This window comes from Vulpes vulpes, chromosome 14 (genome assembly GCF_048418805.1).
Source record: "Vulpes vulpes isolate BD-2025 chromosome 14, VulVul3, whole genome shotgun sequence".
Lineage (NCBI taxonomy): Eukaryota > Metazoa > Chordata > Mammalia > Carnivora > Canidae > Vulpes > Vulpes vulpes.
The window spans coordinates 44,244,866-44,268,625 of NC_132793.1; the positions used below are offsets into that span (position 1 = coordinate 44,244,866).

Below are 23,760 nucleotides of genomic sequence, written 5' to 3' on the forward strand. Positions count from 1 at the left end.
AGTTGGCCTCCTTGGCTTCTCTATGTGCCTGTTGGAGCCAATAGAGCCCAGACAGGCATGCGTTACCAGGTTGTTTCCAAAGATCTTGTCTCATAGCCATCCTAATCTGAAGCGGTGAAGCTTATTTGGGTTTCCTTTCCTTCTTGTTAATTTAAGGGTCAAGTTAGTTCTCAAAGACTGAGTTATACATTTGTTGTACGTGTTGGGTTAGACCCTCCCAGGGGCAGGCAATGAGCTGTCACCCCAGAAGTCACCTGTCTGGTGAAGCCAGTGGCCTGAAGGTGGAGAAGCACTTCCAGTGGGGGCCTCCAGCACTGATTACCTGGAGGAAGAAACCAAGGGGCTTCATCTAGAGTTGAACCTCGTGGGCAAGAGCCCTTCGCCTGTGTGAGGATGAATATCTGCTGCCCAAAGGAAAGAAGAGACTAGGGCAGAGACCCCCACCGTCCCTAGGGATCCACACCTGGTCTGATTTGAGGCCAACCAGTTTGGAAAGTGAATTTCAACACTAACCTATTGGTCAGAGGTGAAGTTGGCCGATGCTTACTCTTAAGCATTGGCTTGTTGATTGTCCTGTTGTTGTGAAAGATTATTACATTTATCAAACAGTATTTGGCATCAGCACACAAAAGATACTATCTCTCCCCTCAGTATTCATAATAGACTGGCATACCTGCTGTCTGGGGATATTTGGTGGTTGAAAGAGATAAAGCACACAGAAGCCTTCTCTAAACTACAAAACATGATACCAATATAAGGTGCTTATTGACACATTGCACATTGACATTTTGTTATCAGAGAGACCTGAGATTCATTTTCCTGTTTGTTTTTCCCCAAATCCAAAGGTTCTTAATGTTTTGCTTCTCCTCTAATGCTTTCAGTTACTCATTTACCTAAATCAGTGTTCTCAGTAATCAGTACTTGATTTGACCCAGTCTCACCACAATATTCTTGAAATGTTGTCCTTCGTTATTGGTACATAAATATATTCACATGGAGAAAGTGGTTGTGTTGTCAGCCCCAGTGATCTCCCCAGAATGCATATGCACAGGTGCACTAGCTAGGGAGTTCATGAGTCAGTCAGCATGTGGTTTGACACGTCAGGAAGATACATGAAGAGTAGGGGATGAGGACACAAATGAGATGCAAACCTTGGCCACCAATGCCAGGTAGCTCCCTGTCAGTTCGGCATCATCAGTGTTGTGGAGAGCACTGCCTTGCAAACTTTTATGCATGCTAGCATTACCTGGAATCTTGTTGGAATGCGGATTCTGATTCAGGGGGTCTGGGGAAGTGCCTGAAAGTCTGAGTTTCCAACGGTCTCCCAGGGAATTAAGCCAATGTTGCTGGTCCTACAATTATACTTTGATTAGCAAAGGGCGGCTAAAGGAAAATACATTTCTTAATTATCAGTGGTTAAGTATGATTATCATTTCAGGGGTTTTCTATATATATGCCAGGCACTATACATACATTATTTCTGATCCTCATGGCAGCCCTGAAATTAGGATCATGAATACACCATGGCTCAGAGAGTGAGGCACTTGGCTGCAATCATTCAATTAGTAGGTGGCAGATAATAGATTTATACCCAGGCCTGTCGGGATGCCTGGGTGGCTCAGTGGTTAAGCGTCTGCCTTCTGCTCAGGGCATGATCCTGGGTCTGATGATCGAGTCCCACATCAGGCTCTCTACATGGAGCCTGCTTCTCCCTCTGCCTGTGTCTCTGCCTCTCTCTCTCTCTCTCTCTCTGTCTCTCATGAGTAAATAAATAACATCTTAAAAAAAAATAAGCCCAGGCCTACCTTGTTGCCAGAGCCCACATTTTGCCATCATACAGCACCCCTCCATGGACCTTGGGGTCCAATACACCTGGGTTCCTGGCCCCCCCTTATTTCCACGTTAGCTCTGTGAGTGAGTGTGGGGACCTCCCCATCTGTCGTATATCCTGTGCTCCTCATCCATGGAATGGAGGACATCAAGCTTCTTCCCAGGGGCCCGTGTGGTCCTACAAGAGTTACAGTGCTTGTGCCTTAGTAGGTACTCAATAAAGTCAGTGTTCTTCCCTGACATACAGAGAAAAGTTTAAGAAGTAGATGATATGTGTATTAAAACTCTTGAGTGAAACATTTATACCTAACCTGGCTTTATTTTGTCTGTTACACAGGTTCTAGAATCAGGGCCCCTTTCTTTCTTTTTTTTTTTTTTTAAGATTTATTTATTTATTTATGATAGACATAGAGAGAGAGAGAGAGAGAGAGAGAGAGAGAGAGAGGCAGAGACACAGGCAGAGGGAGAAGCAGGCTCCATGCGGGGAGCCCAATGTGGGACTGGATCCCGGGTCTCCAGCATCGCGCCTGGGCCAAAGGCAGGCGCTAAACCACTGAGCCACCCAGGGATCCCCAGGGCCCCTTTCTTTAACAGGATACAGATGACAGGGAAGTGATTGCGTGTGTGTGTGTGTGTGTGTGTGTGTGAGAGAGAGAGAGAGAGATAGAGAGAGGGAGGAGAGAGGAGAGAGAGAGAGAGAGAGAGAGAGAGAGAGAGAGAGAGAGAGAGAGAGAAGATGCTATGTTATACCCGTAGCTGCTACAGTGGAAGAGGACTCATGTATAACATCTAATTTTCCAGTAGATCAAAGCCTAAAACCACTCATTAGTGAAATACAGGTGTGGTTTCCTGTCATATGTGCCATTAAGAAAAATCAAAACTAGCCATGTGATGTTTAGGCTTTAGGTACTGCATTAGACAAGGTAAAAGTTGAAAATAAACATAGGTTGGTTTTGTCATATGTGGCTTTCCCCCAAATTGTCTAAAGAAAGAAGATTTTAATTAAGTTTGTACAGCCATAGAAACATATATTTATGTGATGCTTTGGCGTTACAAACTTCTACTTCCCATTAATCTTCCTTTAAGATTATAATCTGAGTCATTGCCTCTCCCGGGTCAGGCAGCAGCTATTACAATCACTGCCATTCCCTGAGGCTCTGCCTGCTTCATCCAGAACAGATGCAAGTGGCCAAGAAGGAGGTGCTCACAACATCTGAAGCCAGAGGAAAGGGTCCCTGGAAACAGGGGGTGACCCAGGCTTGACACCTCAGGAAAGAACAGCCTCTTGACTGCCAACATCTAGTATTTATGTGAGCAGTATATTAGAGCCTATGCGACAAATTACATTTTATTCATGTTTTGCTCTTTTCATTGACCTTACTAATTTGTTATTTATTGTCAATAGCTTCAGGGGTTCCAAAATTCTCCAGTCATCCAGATTTAATCTGATTCAATTTAGAATGTTGCCTAATCTTACTGTAAACAACGAGTTATTTGGGATAGTCATTCTCTTCAATGGAAATTTTCACAGCATCTTGTGTAGACAAAATACAGGTGGAAGCTCCAGGTATTGTCCCTCACTTACTCCACCTCAGCCATGATGTCCTACTTGCTGTTCTTCATACCTGCCAGACCCTCTCCCACCCCAGGTCCTTTGCACCTGCTGCTCCCTCTGCCTAGAAAGTTCTTTCTTTCACAGTGTACTCCCTGGCCCCTTTTAGATCTTCAGTCAGGTTCATGGGGCCTTCTCTGGCCAAGTCTCACTCTTGAATACTCTTTGTTATTCCCGTTTTGCACATTTTTAAAAATCTGTGGCACACATCCCGTTCTCATGTATTCCACAAATTGTGTGTTTGTTCATTGTCATTTGGTGTCCACTGGAGTGAAACTCCATGCAGGCAGGGTCTTTTGTCTGATTGTTCTCAGTACCTGGGACAGTGTCTGGCACATCATAGATGACCATAAACATTTGTTGAGTGAATGAATGAACTATTTTAAGGATTTGCTTATTTATTTGAGAGAGAGAGCATGAGCAGGGGGAGGGGCAGAGGGAGAGGGAGAGAGAAAATCCTCAAGCAGACTCCCTGCTGAGTGCAGAGCCTGATGCAGGACTCGATCCCAGGACCCTGAGATTATGACCTGAGCCTAAACCAAGAGTCAACCGCTTAACCGACTGAGCCACCCAGGCACCCCTGAGTTCTTTTTTGGTAAGACCAATACCACCACTGAAAAAAAATTTTTTTTGATAAGTCACCATTGTTATTTCATATTCATTCATTCATTTATTCAAAACACGCTTTCTCCCTGTCTGTATGAGGCAAGGTGTTGTGAGAGCCCTAGGGGGTGAAACATCAATGCTTATCCCCTGTATATGAAAATAAACAGAATTTCTTTAGGTCTGCTTTTGCCCTTTAGGAGAAAGCAGGAGATCATGGTCCATGCATTTAGTAGTGGTGACACTATGCCCTGGCCATGGAGAGACCCTGGTGCCAGCTCAGCTCAGCTCCTTCCTGTTGGGCCTATTGGTCTGTGATGTTGAGTGTGTGTGTTTGTTGGTCTACACACGGTGCCATGCTGCTTGGGGGCAGGGTTGTTGCATAAAGTCTTTCCATTTGCCTCCCTACTCAGAGCACGGTGCAGGGGTGGCAGTAGGAACATTGCCTGGGAGTATGGCAGAAATGCCTAGTCTCCAGCCTCACCCAGCCTCCTGAATCAGAGCGTGCAGTAAAACAAGACTCCCAGGGATTCACGTGCATGTTACAGATAGGGAAGCATTATCTGAAAACAAGAGCAAGCTTTGCCTTTAGCACACAAAGCACAGGGCATGGGCTCTAGCTGGAAGATGTCAAAGTAAAACCTACAGATAATGGTTGAGAAGCTGCCACGTGTAAGGAAGTGAGGTCATAAACCTTAGTTTTGGATTACACATTCCTACTCAGTGAGTTGGGGCCCAGTTTTCAGAACATGTAGCAAATTAGTACACAATGTTTTACATGTATATCCACCAACAGAGGGATTCTGATATTAGTGCTTAGATACAGTATAGCTACCCAGGAGGGAAACTGGTTCTCGCTACAGACACCAAAACCAGTCAGCCTGTCTCTCAGGCTGTCCCGAGTGTGTTACCACAGGCAAGAATAGCAGCCCTGTGGTCTTGTCCCCAGTAAAGACAGGTTCGGTCAGGCATGATGTAGTGTCTCCTTGGGACATTTCAGTTTAAGCTAAAACATGCCTAGGGTGGAAATGCAAACCAAAGATAGAAACAAGACACATAATTACAAATATTCTCTTTTTTGAAAAATCAGGGACGTTCTGCCGTTTACCTTGAAGTTGCCTTATGCCATTTCAACAGCCAAGACTGAGGCTCAGCTTGAAGAACTAGCCCAGCTGGGACTAAGTAAGTGGGTGCCCCCCCCGCCCAGGTCTTTCTTGAAATGAATCTATGGGGCATAGTCCGTGTCAGGCTGGCTGGTGATACATTGTTCCATTGAAAAATCATCCCCATCTCCATTGGGAAGCTTGGCCTGCAGGCCCATGAGCTCCCTGATTCACACCTGTCCAGAGTCTTTTTTCTAAGCCAAACATTGATGACACTCAGAGGAAAGCACCTTGTTTGCCCGGGTAACCCCCACATCTCCCCAGCATCTCCACCTACCCTAAATGTCCAAGTCCTAATGGAACATAAACTTTGTCATGGGTCGTGTCTTTCCTTCCTGTGGTGTCTTACTGGGGAAAAGCAGTGCTTGGCAGAAAGGGAAAGCACACAGTACACCTCACGTGCGAGTTTTGTTCTGGAAGAACACATGGGCATTGACAGCACTTCTGTGCTTTAAGGAATCTGACCGTGCAGGCATCTAGCAGAACATCTGCCTCACTTCCTCTCTTGCTGTTCAATTTCAGTCCTGGTGTTCTGGGCCACATCCTTTATCCTGCCATGCATCCTTACTCTGGCCAACTGGGCACTCGCTACCCCCTCCGGCCCCTTTGCCAACACCTCTAAACAGAATATTGTGTTTCTGGACAGTGACTGACAATGGATCAGGACATACAGTTCACCCAATTTCACTTCCTTATCCCATTGCCATGTGGAATTTGTGTGGGTTTAACTTTTGAAAACAAACAAACAAACAAGCAAACAAACAAACAAAAAAGCTTTCCCTCTAGATTGGAAGGAGCAATTCTCTTAAGATTTTTAGGGCTTCAGTCTTCCAAAAGATTAACAATCAGGGCATAGTATTTGAATGGAAATGTGAGATTCTGAAATGCAAGTACGAGACCTTCTAGGACCTGTGAGAAGCCTGGAGGTAGATTCAGACTCCCTTCTCAAACTTAGATTGCTGCAAGAAAGTTTCCACATGTGTCTGAGGCCTGTCTGACAGGCAGTTAGGTAGTGGGATTGGGAAACCGATTCCTGGTAAAAATACCATGATAGGATAAATGTCCCTTCTGAAAAGTTACGCCATCTCTTGCAATGAATGGAGTTTCAGATGCCTTAGGAGAGAGCTTAAGACGTTTCCCGAATTTAAGTGACTATAATCACTAAGTCTCAGGCCTCTTGAGGACCTGCACCAGGTGACCTCGATCCACATAACACCTGGTTCTGTGGTCAGCGTGCAGTGCCTACTTTATGCCAGGGCTGAAGCACCGGAGTATCATGGTCAGTGCTTGTGTCCTGCAAAGATAAACGCAAAAATGCCTTGTTCTGGTGGCCACGGACCAAAAGCAAATGAGGTCTAATTAATATAAACTCAGTTTGTAATTGTCAGTGTACACATTATTCATTTTATGAAGAGGCAGACCTTTTGAAAATGCTGAACTTCATTTATTTGTCCTTCCGACCAATGTTTCTGGAGGATCTGCCATGTGGCAGGCTCCCCATCAAGGGCTCAGAGGTTAATAGTGTCCGTCCCTCCCTTCCCCCACTACCCAGGTCTATGGTCCATATGGGAGAAACACTTACATGGGAGCTAAATGTACTGAGCGTATAAAGTCTAGTAGTGGTGGCAGTAGAAAGCCTAAGAAGGATCCACAGGTGGTGGGAGCCATTCCACCAAGATATATACTGGAGGATAGAAATGCACATAAGGCAAGGCAACGTGTGATTTCAAATTTTCTAGTAGCCCCACTAAAGAAAATTAAAAAGACAAGTGAAATTAATTTTTATGATTTATTTTATTGAATGTAATACGGCTGAAATATTTCAACATAGAAACCATATTTTTTTAAGTATTAATGCAATAAAAGCAACATTATAAAAACATTCCTGAGATATTTTACATTCTTTTTTGTCATACTAAGTGTTTGAATCCAGTACATAATTATCCTCACAGGGCCTGTCTCAACAGGCATTAAATTTTCATCAGAAACACATGGTCTGTATTTAAGATTTCACTAAATTTACGGTTGAAAACTACATTCACCAACCCTAGTTCCAAAACTACTTAAAAGTTAGTCAGTAATCAAATTGCACATCTGTTTTAAAATTTAATTGATTGACAGGAAGTGAAATTTAAAATCGACCGCCTCTGTCACAATCGCTGGATTTCAAGCACTCAGTGGCTCTTGGGTGTTGGATGGCACAGAGCCAGAGAGAAGGAAAGGAAGGGCAAGAGGAAGCAGCTGACATGATGACAATACCAGGCATATTTACAACACAGAGAGGACAGGACAAGGTCTCCCAATGCTAGCCTCCCCACTGTCCCCCATGGTCAGCCATTCTGGGCCCATAGGAAAGAAACACATTCTAGGCAAACACAACAAGGCAGAGCTGTAGAGAAAGAGAATAGAGCTGTTCCAAATGGAAATCACAACAGAGACATTTACCACCATCACTGTCTCCCACGATTTGTGTGGAAACCCGAGTCCCGTATGTAGGTGACATAGGGCATTGCTGCGGTAAGCCATGTGCCCTGCTCCAAAGAGTGTTGAGTGCATGTAGCCAAAGTCAGGAGGCCTAGAATTTAGGGAGTGTGGGCAGCTAACCACTAAGATAAATGGTTGAACTTGCACTTAGCGTTTGCATAGGTTGGCTGTCCTTTTTTTCTGCTGATGGGTTCCATCAGTGTATTTTTCCTCCTTTTGGGGTTTTAATGCTGAATGTGTAAAACCCTAAGCAGATTGTGTAACATCCCCCAGGCCCAGCTGCCGGTCCTGCCCACTAAAGGGGGAACTTGCCAGGTCCTCTGTGGAGCGCATCTCCAGGAAAAGTGGATTGGAAAGGATGGTTTGCTTTGCAAGGAGGCTCAGATTTTGTACAGCGAGTCGGGGAGCCGCACGGCCTTTTCCAGGCTTCTCCAGTAACGATTCTAGTCCTTTCTTTCCTCACCTGTGCAAAGCCTGGGCTGGCTTTGTCTGTTGGCCAAGCCTTTTCTCCAGGGCTTTGAAGGTGAAAAGCCCCTGGAACCTTCCTGTGAGCCCACAGCTGGGCCTGGCAGCATTTCTACCCTTTCCAGTAAGGGAGTGCAGTCAAAGAAAAAAAAAAAAAGAAAGAAAGAAAGAAAAAGAAAAAGGAAACACACACACACACACAAAGACAACACCCAAGCGTGGCGCCTCCCCCTCCAAAGACATGTGTTGTCATGCAAGTGTGCTTTTTTTAATTTGTGAAGGAATGGCCCTGAGAGTACTGTATTTACATTCTTGTGTTCACTGATAATGACTTTCAGATTTTTGGAGCTCTCCAGCTGACAACAAACCCCCAAACCCTCCACCTCCCCATAGGCCTCCCTCCTCAGACGGTGTCTGTCCTGCCTCGCGTCAGCTTTGCCTTATAAATGGAGTGCATTCTATAAAAACCAGGACGCCTTCGGAGCTGGAGTGCAGCCAGACCAACGGAGCCCTGTGTTTTATTAATCCTCTTTTCTTGAAAGTGCACAGCCAGGACCTCAGTGGGGGCCCGAAGCGGCCCTGCACAAGGACTCCCAACGCGAATGGCACCGAGAGGCCGCGGTCCCCCCCACCCAGGCCCCCGCCACCCGCTATTAATAGTCTGCACACAAGCCCTCAGCTGTCCAGGGCTGAAACCCTGGCGAGCATGCCAGAAACAGTCAACCATAACAAACATGGGAACGTAGCTCTGCTTGGAACGAAACCAGCCCCCATCCCTCCACCCCGGCTGAAGAAGCAGGCTTTTTTTCTGGACGCGGAAGGCAGCGCGAAGACCTTGACCGGAGGCCGGCCTCGCCCGGGCCAGGAGCGCCCTGAGCCCCAGGAGCCCCAGGAGCCCCAGGAGCCCGAGCCCGAGCCGGGGCCCGGCACAGCTGGCCGGCCAGGTAGGGCCCCGCCTGCCGAGGCCCCGGGGGATTGCACAAGGGCCGCGGGCCCTGAATCACGGCCCCTGTGGCATGGAGGCGGCCAGAGGCTGAGCGACATGAGCCTTTCCACTTCCTCCTCCGACTCGCTGGAGTTCGACCGCAGCATGCCCCTGTTCGGCTACGAGGCGGACACCAACAGCAGCCTGGAGGACTGCGAGGAGGAGAGCGACCAGGAGACCCTGGCCCCCCCGATCAAGTCCAAGAAGAAGAGGAACGGCTCCTTCGTGCTGCCCAAGCTGGTCAAGTCGCAGCTGCGCAAGATGAGCGGGGTGTTCAGCTCTTTCCTGACCCCCGAGAAGCGCATGGTCCGCAGGATCGCCGAGCTGTCTCGGGACAAGTGCACGTACTTCGGCTGCCTGGTGCAGGACTATGTGAGCTTTCTGCAGGAGAACAAGGAGTGCCACGTGTCCAGCACGGACATGCTGCAGACCATCCGGCAGTTCATGACGCAGGTGAAGAACTATTTGTCTCAGAGCTCAGAGCTGGACCCCCCCATCGAGTCGCTGATCCCCGAAGACCAAATTGGTAAGTCCCCACTTTGCCTTTTTTGTTCTCTTCAGATACAAAAAGCCCCAATAACCTCGTAGGACAGTACACCCTATTGGAGTTCCCTTGGATGAAGTTCTCTCTGGACTTCTAAACAACAGCATTGTCCCTGCCCTCCACCGTTCCCTGTGGCACCCGGGGTCCTGAAAGCAGCCCTCACCTCATGCACCTGCCTCTCCGGCTGCAACCCAGGCTTGCAAGTGTTTGAGGGAGCCACTGATGGGAACTGGCAGGATGGTTCTGTTCTGGGATAGAATTTGCCTTCTGAGGGTCCAATTCCCCGCCTGATTTGGTGCTGGGTGTGTGACACAGCGGGGGAGCGTTTCCCGAAAGCGCATCCCCTGGCAGGCAGTGTACGCAAACAGAAAGGTGTCTGTGCTGTCTTCTGATAGGGTCTTTCTTCTGCTTTGTTTGGGAAGTATGCTTTTCACTGAGTGCATGTTCAGAAGAGTGCAGACATCACAGCTGTGCAGCTGGATGAGCTTCCATAGTGACCACAACTGTGTGACAAGTTAGAGCACAGTAAGCACAACAGACCCACATCTGGAAGCCCCCTGAGACTACCACCCTGTCACCCTTCTACCAAAAGGGTAACTGCCCTTCTGGCTTCTGATGGTGCAGAATTCCTGAAGCAACACGGTTTGGGAGTAAGGAAAAAAAGGAAAAGACAAGTTTATTTTGTAATCTTTCAAATAAGTAACATATTTGGTGGTCACGTGAAAGGTGTTTTCTCTGAAATCAAGGGGAAATATTTTCTTTATAACCTCACTGAAGGGCTGAATTGCTAATAGTTACTTTGGCCAAGGAAAATTTGAATTTGGCAAGGCATCTTTTTTTTCCAGGACAAGAGGGTTGCAAGGATTTTTTTTTTTTTTTTTTTTTTTTTTTAATTTTAGAAGGTTGACTCTAAAAGGTTCATTTCAGAGACCTCATTCACTGGGCAGCCACAGCCAAAAGAGCTACCCAATATTTCCAGGCAGTTCATAAAGCTAAACCCAGATTTCTTTCTGATTGGGTCTGTTTGTTGAAAGTAGTAAACAGTAGGTGGTAGAGAGTGGTCTCTCTGTCCCTCTCTCCCTTCCTTTCTCTCTTTCTCTCTGTCTCTTTCTCCTTTTAGTAAGTTTCAGCAGCTCTTTGATTTTCTCACAAAGGAATCAAAGCCTTGTTTGTTTTCTCCTGGTTTGAGCCTGGTTGACGGGGCGGGGTGAGGGCTGGGTGTTGCTGAGGAGAGAGGCTGGAAGGAATGCGCCCTGGTGGTGTGCTTGGAACTGACAAAGGTTTCTGGGGAGCAGAGTAGCCACGGAGGCCATCCTGTCCCCTGTCCCAGCAGAGCCTGCCCCTCAGGGGACACCAGCTCACATGCCATGTTGACAGGGACCCTGAACCAGTGGAAGAAGCTCCCTTGAGGGAGCCCGTGGGGGGAGCCAGGCGGGTGCTGATGTCAGCACCGAGCTATGTGGCCACAGCGCCAACCAGCCCACAGAGACCAGGCTCCTGAGGCAGCAAGGGCCTTCCCTTCCTTCCTGCGATAGTAAGCGCCAGAGTGCTGTTCCCCGGATGCTCTTCTGCCAGATTCTTTTGAAGGGAAGCTCAGATACGGTGCTTGCTCTCAGAGCTCAAGGGCTCATTTTCTCCAAAAACAAACATACGCTTTGCTGCTTTGGAAGGATGCAGCTTTTAATTTAAAATCTAAGGTCAATGACAAGGAGGGACGTTGACACATATGGAGCCTCTAATAGGAGCCGGGATTCACCAGCGAGGACCTAGTAGGTGCAGCATGTGGGAGAGGAGGCTCACCCTTTGTTGAGACAGCTCAGACTAAATTTTTGCATGGAGATGTGGGTGTGGCCAGCTAGGCATTGCCTCGCTTTTTTATTGCCTTGTTTTGGTTTTTAAACTTCCGCATTAAAGTGGGCACCTCCATGCCTCCAGTGAAAGCATCATTCTGTGTTGAAGGTATAGTGAGTGTGCTGGCCTTTTGAAATTAAGAAGGTGGAGCAGCCTGGCTGACTCAGAGGTTTAGCGCCGCCTTCAGCCCAGGGCCTGATCCTGGAGACCTGGGATCGAGTCCCAAGTCGGGCTCCCTGCATGGAGCCTGCTTTTCCCTCTGCCTATGTCTCTACCTCCCTCTCTCTCTCTGTGTCTCTCATAAATAAATAAATAAAATATTAAAAAAAAAAAAAAGGAAATTAAGAAGGTGAACCAGAACAGAGGTCAACCCGAGAAACTCAACACTTGGCCAAATGGAAAGAAAGAGGTGACCCTAATGATCAGAAAGGTGATCCCCTTCAATGTGTAAGTCACTCGATTAGGACTCCGACAAAAGAACTGGACTTAGTCTAATTGGCTGTTTTACATATTCATAAGTGAAGTGCTCGCTAGTTTACTGTAGACTTGTTCATATAGTCACTCCTTTGAGCCTCATAACCGACACAAGGTTGGTACATTTATGTAGATATTGTTCATATTTTGAAAATTCAAGAACAGAGGCCATGATATAAAAACTGACTTGTAGAGGGTTTCACGGCTGATACATAGGGGAGCTTGGAGTCAACCCAGATCTTTTCTCAGTTGTTTGCTCATGCCCACCATTTCTTACTTCCTGGAGGAAGTAATTAACTTTTAATGTATTCACTCCAAATGGATTCACTTTGAATGCCATCTCCGGAATACCAAGACTCAAGTTCATTTGGAACAGGTGTCTGCTAATGCTCCTACGGCCTTTCAAGGATGCCAGTCTAGTCCTGTCCTCCTCTCCCACAACTTCTGAAGGTAATAGCTCTGCAAAAGGAGGTGAGAGTTTACATTTAAAGCCTGCATATGCAGAATGTCCATCCTGAAATCATGGCAAATGGAGGAAGCATTTCACTGGCTTAACCCATGTAGAATTAGAGCTGTCATTCATATGTGAAAAACAACCTTATGAATGTATTGTGTATATATTTAGTATATGGAGGTGGTGCTCATTTGTCTTCTTCAGTGATCTAGAGGAGAGCCAATGAAAACACCAAGCAGCTCCTACTCACTGCCACTTCATCCATGTACTCTTGTCACAACCCATTAGATCAGCACTTTCTAGGTGAGTATAAAATGATAAATAGCCAACCTCAGAAATAAAAAACTACCATTCTAAGTGGTTGTGTCCTAGTATGGAGAATTTACATTCTGTTGAGACTACTTTTTAAAGCATTGTCACCCAAAAGCCCTGCCATGTAGAGGGTCTTGAATAAATATTAGTTAACTGACATCAGCTTCACTTTCCTGGTTGGGGAATGAAGCCAGTGGGGATGAGACATGGTGAGTTCCCGGGTAACTCAGCTTCCTGTTCATTCCAGGACCACATATCGTTTCCCTTCTTGATTGCTCTCCACTCATCCCCTTCCCCCACACCCTACAAAGTGGTACATGAAAAGACAAACAGATGGTTTGACAAAACTGTACACACTTTCAGGTCCTACTCAAAAGTCTCGGGATCAGTAACTTCATCGACAGTGAGGTATACTCATTACTGGTGTGTCCACCCTATAAAGTAGAGACCAGGTTTGACATTACTCATTATTTCATCATGAGTTCCTCACTGGTAAGCTTACACATCATACCAGTCTTGCTCCAGTCCTTTTCAACCAATAGGACAGATTAGTCAAGATTTCTGATCATAAAAATCTCTGCTCAGGGATCCCTGGGTGGCGCAGCGGTTTGGCGCCTGCCTTTGGCCCAGGGCGCGATCCTGGAGACCCGGGATCGAATCCCACATCGGGCTCCCGGTGCATGGAGCCTGCTTCTTCCTCCGCCTGTGTCTCTGCCTCTCTCTCTCTCTCTCTCTGTGACTATCATAAATAAATAAAAATTAAAAAAAAAAATCTCTGGTCAGTAGAATTGGTTTCATTTTTGAGGTTAGTATTTTGATTTTATTCAAGCAAAAGAATCTTTATTTCTGATCTGATGTTAATCTTGGGAAATCCCTCTGTTTTCAAGTTTGTTTCAAGAAAAACAAAATTTCTCCAACTCCAAAAATCTTGGTAATCCCAAATTTTCTATTTCATTCAAACTGTCCCCCACGGACTATCAACAATAAAAAGAGCCAAGTGTTTGTATTCCTAAAAGCCAAGAGCAAAAAAACCAAAACAAAACCAAAAGCAACCAATAGTGTTCTGCTTTAATTGCTGTATACTAACACATGTATTCTCTCTGAAGAACATTTTAATTATTTAAAGAAAAAGTATCTTTAAGCTCAATTCGTATTCATGTGATTTTTTTTTAATACCGAAACAATAATGAAAAGTGGTTAGAGAGCAGAGAGTGTAAATGAATGAGAAAGGGGTTTTAAAGTGATCCCCTAGGAGTTAAACAATTACAGCTACTTTGCTTCATAAAGCTGCCTCAAGTTTCAATATCTAGTGAGTGTGACTTGCTTTTTCATTTTTAGTTCACCATTTGGTTCAAGCCCTTGAATTATTTATTGCTCTTTCTTAGATTAAAGGTCATTCTGAGAGATGTGACCAGAACAGCATGTTAGTGCCAAGTGGAGATTAGAACCTTGAATCTGACTTTTGATCTAGACCATGTGACCATAACACCTGCAAGGAAGGAATGTCCTTGTACAGTTAGCAAAGGGCAGAAAGGAGAAAGATTGACCTCTTGCAAGATAAAAATGCCTACATTAGTTTTGAAAATTAATTTAAATAGAAGACCCCAGGAAGCACCTCTTTTTTCCTATGGGGCATCATTTCTTGTACAGTTTTTACTTTAGGGCATCAAAAATTGGGTTAATTGTGTCAACTAAAAGAAAGGTCACCTTGGAGTTAAGGATCTGTGTTAGGAGTCCCTGACTCCATGATACTCTGTGCAAGGAAATGGGTAGCTCAGAAATTCAGAGTAAGAGAGCCCTTGTTAACGAGGTGAGGACTGAGATGGCATCATAAAATAAGGCTCATAGAGATGTCTGCACTAGAGTGTTTTCTGAGTATATCCTGAGAATCTTCCATCTCAAGAGAGAGGTCAGCCCCCACCCCAGGCAGGAAACATCACCAGGCAAAAGAGGAATCTCACAGCAGTTGAGAGCGTGAGCAAGGGGACACTTGAAAGGCTGTGCTAATTGAAATGGAGGCATCAGAACCTTTAAGAGTTGGACGCGTCTTCTGCTACTCCACTCTCGCCAACAGAATGGCCCCGATGGGCTGTCTTACCAATGGATGGAGCCCTCACCATCCAGGGACACCCCAGGCTCGCCTTGCTCCCCCCGTCTGTCTACAGGCCAGGGCAGGAGCACCCCTCACCTGACCTCTAGGGACAGTGTCCACTTTGGAGACTCTCCCTTACTGGCCAGACTTGGAGGCTTCTTTTAGAAACTAGAAGTCATAGCCTGCTCCCTCTGTCAGATCCAAGAGTATGTGTTAAATGCATACTGTGTTTTTAATAGAAGCAACTGAAAGCCCCCATAATCCCTCATGGGGTGTGTGGTTCTTGATGGTTTATGGAGCAATTTTATGCATTGAATCCCCTTAAATCCCCTTAATGCCTTGGGGGGGGGGGGTCCCATTATCCTCATTTTTAGAGATGAGGAAACAAAAGCTTAGCGAGGTCACGCCAAGGTACAAATGGGACTGAACCAAATCATGTAGCGGGCTTTTCACTTTTCACACCACCCAGGGCAGCTCCACTGCCTTTCGGGGCTGTTTAATGAGGAGAGAGGAAGAGTGTGCTGGGGAGGTCACCATAGCAGAGGGGACCTGCTCTCCAGAGGCTGATTTATCATTGATGTTGTTACCCTGAATTTAACAACTTTAAATGCTGGCCCTTCCCTCCACCCCCCTCCATTCTCTGTTCTGCAGGAGCAGTACACTAAGCACTGCCCGCAACCGAGGGGTGAGGCTAGAATTCAGCCTCACCTCCCCAAGGCCAGAGGAGCTACATAAATTATTTAAAACTTTTCTGTAAGGAAGATTAGGTGCTTCTCCAGTGCTTTGAGGTTTTTAAAAATATATTAATTTATTTGAGAGAGAGAGAGAAGGAGTAGAGGGAGATGGAGAAGGAGAGAGAATCTCCAGCAGACTCCCTGCTGTGCATGAAGCCTGATGTGGGGCTTGATCCCAGGACCCCGAGATCATGACCCGAGCCCAAACCAGGAGTCAGACGCTTAACCTCCTGAGCCACCCAGGTGCCCCCTCCACTGCTTTGGTTTTTACTGTCCTTTTGCTAGAAGGTCCTGAAATCAGGCCAGCAGATTCCATACATGAACAATGACATGAACATAACCTATACTTTCCATAACTCCTTTCCTTGAAGCACACCAAAATGAACAAAAAAGTAAATGAGTCACCACCCAGCGCTTGGTATCTTTATTTTGGGTGGGATTTTCCTTGAAATGAGAAAGCACCCTTGGTTATTTGTGGGCCAAAGCTTGCATTACTTACAAAACTTAAAGCAAAACTCAGGTTACAGGACATCCCTGCAGGGTGATAGGAAGCTGTGTAGGGATGGAGCCGACTGCCCCACAGCTGGGGGATGGCTTCATTGCCAGAGTCCCACCTCCTGTATTCTGCAGAGGTAAGGAGAAGAAACACAATTTTCATGTAGGGACATTCCAGAAGGGTTTTCAGTTCAACTCAAAAGTCACTTTCAGAGCACCTGCTACCTGTAGGCCTCCAGCCGGGGACTGCAGCTGGCTCATGTGACTGCCCCCAAGTCTGGTGCTTAGAGCAGAGAGGTCTAGTTTGCTCTATGCCATGGCAGAGGCCTCAGAGAACACCAAGAACCCAGGGAGCAGGAAGGAGGCAGACAGGCAAGGCTGCGTGGGAATCTATGTTGGTAAAGGCAAGGATCCCACCAGCCGCAGGGAACAGCATGTGGAAAGGTGCAGAGGTACAGCTGGGCTGCAACACTGTTGCCTTCAGTGAGAATGTGGGTTGCTTCTTCAGGAGGATATGGAGCAAAGAAGGAAAGGCAAAGCAGGGCTGCACCCCCAGAAGCTGAGTCTTCAGGGTGGTAGAAAGCATTTTAGAAAAATCACTCCAGGTAAAGATTGAACTCTTTAATGATCTTTGTAGCCCAGGTACCAACCAATTGAATCAGATGCCAGCCATAAACACCTGCAGGCCAGTGCAACAAACCAGGAGGCCAGGGGCATGGGGTAGACAGACACAGCAGCACAGCAGTGTGACCCGGCCTTCCCAATGAGTAGATCAAAAACTGTCAGCAATGAACCGAATCCACCCTTCATCTCTCACACTTGCTCATCCAAAATGGGGCTCGGGGCTCTCCAACTCTAACTTCCTCTGAGAGACACACCACTGCCCAAGGTGCTCAGCTCGTCTGTGAGTCTAAGCTGTTAGACAGGGGCCAGAGTGAGACTGTGACAAAACAGCAAGCTCAGGGCAGGCATGGGAGCCAGACTGCACATCTTCTGCCTTTGTATGTCTCTGGGGGTGTAAAGGGCTGAGGAAGAGTAAGAGGGCATGAGAGAAAGAACAATGTACAGAAAGCCAGGCAGCTTTTCGATTAATTTATCAGTGCTTTCAGTTCCCATTTCAAACCGAGTAAACCACAGTTAACACAGAAGAAAACAAAACCAAACAGACCTGAATCATTAAAAAACCTGGAATCCCAATCCCAAGATATACACCTCGCATTCAAAAATAACAGGAAGCCAGTGATTCTTGCCATTTACAAGGCGACAGATACATACGAAATGCTCACCATGTGGGATCTCACCCTTCCCGCCAACAATCCCACTGGGGAGCTGTAAGATGAGGAAGCTAAGGCTTGCTAAGGTCATCTTCTTACCTCAAGGCTACAGAGTAGAAAAGGGCTCATTTGTTCTTCACATGGAACCTGAGAGCCACTTGAACACCAGATGGTAAAAAAAAAAAAAAAAAAAAAAAAAGAACACCAGATGGTCCACTTTTTAGGAGTAGTGTGTACAGAGGATCAGCAAAGTTCTCTTGTGGCTGCCTGGGTGTCACATCCCAGCTCTGCTAAGACAGAACAGATAAATTTCTCAGCTGAAGGCAGAAGTGTGTGGTGGTTCAGAGTACATGCTCAGGTGAGACTGTTGGGTTTGCAGTCCCAGTTCTGCTGCTGATGAGCTGTGTGTGTTTGGTCACGTGTCCTAACATCTCTGTGCCTCCATTTCTACACATGTAACATGAACTAGACAGTGTTGTGCCTGCCTCCCTGACACCCACTTACCTGTTCGATTGCCAACTGCCAGGGCTAAGATATCTTGCCTGACACTTTCTCACGCCACCAGAACTCTTGTCCCAGGCAGGTGAAACAGCTGGGAGATTAATGCCCCCTTCACTCCCACGGAGCCTGAAGGGAGCAGGTGTATAAATACCCCAGCTGCCTCCCCTCTGGTGGGACAGCCCTGAGGCACGCTCTACACTGTGTCTTGGACCTCCCTCAGGGTGAGCTGGGTAAGCTCCGGCTGCCCACTATACTAACTGGCTTAATAAAGTATGTGGCATTGGCTGCCTGTGTCCCATCTCACTCCCCTCACGTGCTAACAGTGCTTCCCAGGATCACCTCCCAAATGAACCACTCACACTTGAGTCCTCTTCTCAAGGTTGGCTTCCGGAGAACCCAAGCTAAAACAAATAGGGATTATGTACTCGTTTCAGCTGAAGGGTTGTTTAAATCCTAAATCTGTGTAAAGTATGTAATAGTGCTAGGAAGCTGAATGAACACCGGCAATGTCAGTAATAATCCTGAATCCAATTAAGCACCCAAAGGAAGATGGGTTAGCACAAAAAGAAAATACTGAACTTGTTTCACTGTGCTGGTACAAGGGAGGCCCATGGTGCCACCTGACTTGTTGGCAGCAGCCACCGGCTTGCACTTCGTCTCCACCACCCACCCTGGGAGCCATTTGACTTCTAAGCTGCGTGTGCATCTGCACAGCGAGGGCTAACATACAGTGGGGGCCCACCAGTGCCATCCCCTTGAAGAACTGCACGGGCGGAGCCCGATACATTGGAGCAATTACACATGTGCAACTTCACAATGTGAAATCTCAAACATGAGCTGCAATTTATCTTTCCTACTAGAAAAAATAAATACCCAGAATGTCAGAACTCAAACAAACCAAGAGGCCATGGGACCTCCTCTTTTATCTTTGTCAACTAACTTTAGGTTGCAGCCTGTACATTTTGAACATTAGGTCGTTTAGATTCTGGGTACTGTTAGAATCTCCTGGAGAATGTCAATTATGATTCTGTTTTGGTCTGGCAATCATTAAGGGTCCTGGTTCTGTCTCGCCTTCCTTTGGACAGTGAGTCAGATGGCAGTTCAGAAGTTCGAGGCAATGACAGAGGTGAAGCGACTTGGCCGAAGCCACTTAGGAAGATAGAGCCCAGCTGGCTGCCAGGCCTCCTGTTGCCCGGTTGCCTTCTGGGCACTTCACCTTAACCTTCGCCTCGCCGCAGTGGGGAAGCAGAAAGGACTCACACCAAGCTGACGCATGAGCCAATCTTGTGACGGTTCCCTGTCGGAACTCTGACCTTCTCTTGCGAGCGGCTGATCAGCTGATCCTCAGAGTGAAGCCACAGAGACAGAGCGTCCGTCTCCCATTCCCAGCCGGGAGGGACGGCTTCACAGCGCTGGCGGGGCAGGGGAAGGCTTCCTGTAGATGACAGCGCCGGGTCTCCTCGAGGCAGGGAGCAGCGACGCCTCTGGCCATGCTTTTTACCATCGGAAACAATTGATAGGATCTATATGAATATTTTCAGAAAATGTGCTTCCAGTTTTGGTCATTCAGCTAACAGGGCAGGAGTAAGGAATAAAGTCCTGGAAAAGAATGTAAAAGAGACCAGTCTTATTTCTAAATTATGACCTTTAAAAAGTATACTTTAAAGAAAAAAAACCATCTAACACTGGTCTTTTTTTTTTTTCTATTTTGAATTTTAAGAGTGGATCTGGCAGTGGATCGCAGGTTTTAACTGTCCTATCAAAAGATTTCCACAGCATCATTCCTGAGGGTGGGAGTCTGTGGCACAAAGACCAGTGTCCCTTCCCTGGTGTCAAAGATGAGTTGCATGAGGGTCCAGGAGCAGCACAGAACCTTATGTAGATGATTCAGGTTAGTGCTCTGGCTCTGAGGTGACCAGGCTCTCCTTGAAGTTAAAATTTGCCCTTGGGGGTCAAGGTGAAAACCTCAAGCTGATCTCAACAATTTAAGCAGTTGTTTTCTGTCGGCTTGATTTATACATGTTTACTGTAGCTTGCATTCATAAAATGTGCAAATCTTAACTGCTCAGCCTGGCAGATGTTCACGAATGAGCACATACATGTAGCCCCCACCCAGATCCAGATACAGAACATCTCCATCTCCCCAGAAGGGTCCTCCCACAGCCTCATTTATTCCTAGGGGTTACTGCCATCCTGACTTCTGTCATCATAGATTCAATTGTGCCTGCTTTTGAATTTTATATAAATGACATGCTAAAGGAGATACTCTTTTATGCCAGGCTTCTTTCACACAGTGTTCCATCTGTGAGATTCATCCAGCTGTATCTGGAGAAGCAGTGTGCTGTTTTTCATGGAATAAATCTTCCATTGTCTGAATTCCATTCTACGAAGATATCCTTGTCTCCATTCCATTGAGATGGGCCTTTGGATGGTTTCCAGTTTGGGGCTATCATGAATCATGCCGCTATATCCATGTTCATGTACAGTCCTAATTAATGATGAGCGTGACTTCTACCCACCCCCCCTTGGTGACCTCATTCTAACAGGGTAGTGGTCACTTAACATGAATGGTGCTTGTGTAACCTTGAGATAGAGTGTAAAAACCGGCAAATGTTTATAAAGCAACCTGAACTTGAGAATTAAGAGGTGATTTACTTTGGAAAGCAACGTGATTGTTTAAAATACTTGTGCAGCCTCAAGCAAGCCATTAGATATCTCCAAATCTCTGCTTCCTCAGTTGTAAAACAATAGTATTATGCAAAAATAAAAGAATTGTTGTAAGAATTAGATGAGCTAATAAACTAAAGCACATAGAGCCTACCCCAGCTGAATGCTCAGGTGTCAATTGCTATTACTGGCTTTTCAATGTAATGATCACTTAGGGTAAAGTCAAAAATGCTAAAACGTCACACAGGTTTATTAACACAACAGAACCAGTGTAGACCAAGTAGTTTGTTTCAATGCCAGATATCAAATGAAAATGTTGTTCTGTTTTTCTTCTTTCTCTATAACCTCTTTTTCTTCAAAGTAAGTCCTCGTATTTACTTCTGTAGTTATAGAAAGCTCTAAATTTAAGCAGAGTTCTCCTGGATAGAGGTGGAGGGGAAGGAAAAAAAACAAAGTTGGGCTGGAGAAGCAAATCATTGTCAGCATTAACTTTGGCATGAGTTTTAACTCTCGGTTATGGGAAAATCATTTTTGGTGTTTGTGCATCTGGCTTAGATTTCTCTTTGTTCCCGACCTTCTAATAATAGGTGGTAATTTGGATGCAATGTGATCTGATCCAGGGTCAGGAATTCCCAAGGCCAGAGAGATAATTCAACTATTTCACGTTTATAAGGAAGTAGATCGATGGGCTTCTAAAAGGGAATCACATTAAAGTCTCAGAGATGAGGTCTGGCTACCCAGGTAGCTTTGATGAGGACATGCAAACATTTGAGATTGGAAAGCTGATGTTGAAAAAGCAGAGAGATTGTTATTAAGTCTTCTTGGGTCTGGATCTCCAGATTTTATGGTCACATTACTGTCGGCCAAGAAAGCTACTTCATTGGGCAACCATTCAAAGAAAGAAGGAAAAATAATGCCTTCCACACCTACAGGTATTTCCAAACTCTGACCAGAAACGCATTTCAAAATTTTTTAAATTTTTATTTTGAAATCATTTCAGACATACAGAAAAGTTGCAATCGTGTCTACCCTTTACCCCGATTCCCTGAATGTTAGTCCTTTGTCATGTTTCATTCTTCTCCTTTCTGTTTGCTTACACACACACACACACACACACACACACACCTGCACAGGCTTGGGCACACACACACACACATACACCCTTCTTTTTTTGAACTATTGCAGACATTGTGTCCCTTTAACCCTAAACAAAAACAGAGACATCTTGTTACAAATTAACAGATAAAGTGTTCACACTAGTACTTAACTGCAGACTTCATTCAAATCTCAATGTCCTACTGATGCTCTTTATAGCAAACAAAATAAAGAATTTTGGGTCCAGACTTCAATCTAAGATAACATGTGTATTTAGGTGAATTTATCTTCTCTGGAAATATTTGAAGAAATCTTGACTCTTCCCAATTAGCAAATCTTCCCTTTAACATATTTGGGACACCTGCGTGGCTCAGTGGTTAAGCATCTGTCTTCAGCTCAGGCCGTGAGCCTGGGGTCCTGGGATCAAGTCCTGCATCAGGCTCCCCACAGGAAGCCTGTTTCTCCCTCTGCCTATGTCTCTGCCTCTAACTCTCTCTCTCTCTCTCTCTCTCTCTCTCTCTCTGTCTCTTGTGAATAAACAAAATCTTTTAAAAAGTAAAATAAAATAACATATTTACTTACCTGTCAACTGGATGATCAGTGGAGGGACTGGGTCAAAAGAATGCCTTTTAGAATATTCACCTGTGCGCATGGGCCAGGGGGCATAAAAGTAGTTAAAACAAATCTATTTCATTGTATTGACTGCAAAAGGAACTGTAAGAATTTATTAGGGAGACTCATTTTCCTTGGCTTTACCGAAAAACGTGTTGGAGTGTGAGGAGCGTGGGGCTGCTAGGTTTTGCTGGTTGGGCGGGTGTGAAGTTATAGCCTGTCTGCCCTGTAGCCAGTACAGAATTGCAGCTGTCTATTCTGAGAAAGCCGACCTCGGGTTTCTTCTTCCTTCAGACAAGGGTCACAGTAGCTGCATTTTCTTTGACAGATGTGGTGCTGGAAAAAGCCATGCACAAGTGCATCTTAAAGCCCCTGAAGGGGCACGTGGAGGCCATGCTGAGGGACTTCCACATGGCCGACGGCTCGTGGAAACAGCTCAAGGAGAACCTGCAGCTTGTGCGGCAGAGGAACCCCCAGGAGCTGGGGGTCTTCGCCCCAACTCCTGACTTTGTGGACGTGGAGAAAATCAAAGTCAAGTTCATGACCATGCAGAAGATGTATTCACCGGAAAAGAAAGTCATGCTGCTGCTGAGGGTCTGCAAGCTTATTTATACTGTCATGGAGAACAACTCAGGTGAGATTACCCAAAGTCCAAGCTCCTTGCACGTCCCACCGGGGCCAGGGACGTGGCTGGTGACATGGCTGGTGACACATCAGGCTTTTCGATTCCAGATTTCGCTTTGTTTCAATCTCTTGGTTTCACCAAGCAGCTCACAAAAATACAAGTGTTAACACTAGTATCTGGCAAATCCGTCACTTGTAACAGGTTGGTAACACCAAGAAAAGTAAGCAATTGAGGCAATAAGATTCTTTTATGATACCAGTTGATGAAAGATTTAGTTCAGGGCAGTAGATACAGATTCAGTCTCTGGAGACTGAATTCATATCCTCCCTCTGTGAATGATTCATTACCTATGGGGCTTTGGCAACTTTGATCTACTTCTAAACTGAAGTTTCTACACCTGTTGTTGAAACTGACCCTGTCCTTTATAAGGTGGGGATTAGATGAGGCAATGCAGGCATAGCCCCAAGCATGATGGAAATATCAGCAGTTATTACTACATTCTGGCCAGCGATGGTTTGTGTAGATGATCTAGGTCCAGCATGTGCCAAACAGAGCATTCAGTAATGATGTGGCTTCATTACAATTATATCATTGGTTCTCCCGTTTTTGCTACAAGCTGAAACAATGTAATTGAATTCGCAAAAGAATCACATGGTTCAAAAGTAAGTCCTCGTATTTCCTCAGTTCTGCTTCTTATGAAACCCACGAGTGACTGTGATTCTTAGCTAGTGATTGGGGCCTGTGTAGGTTTCAGTGAGCCTTTAATCAACTTTTCCTCATGGAGAAGCAACAGAATACACAGGCTGATTAACCTCCACTTGGGTAGACAGGAATGTGTGTGCACCTTCTACGTTGTTGGGCAAAGACATTAAAATGTGAGCTCTTGAG

At 45.8% G+C, this 23,760-nt stretch overlaps 1 protein-coding gene across 10 annotated transcripts in view; it reads left to right on the forward strand.

Annotated features, from left to right (window-relative positions):
- RIN2 (Ras and Rab interactor 2) overlaps positions 1-23,760 on the forward strand; it is a 215,676-nt gene that overhangs the window by 179,939 nt on the left and 11,977 nt on the right. For all 10 annotated transcript variants that reach the window (XM_072736507.1, XM_026002340.2, XM_072736501.1 and 7 more), the window contains 3 exons: positions 5,136-5,227; positions 8,496-9,668; positions 22,576-22,881. In XM_072736507.1, coding sequence (XP_072592608.1) covers positions 5,136-5,227; positions 8,496-9,668; positions 22,576-22,881 — 1,571 coding nt within the window. The remainder of the gene's footprint in view (positions 1-5,135; positions 5,228-8,495; positions 9,669-22,575; positions 22,882-23,760) is intronic.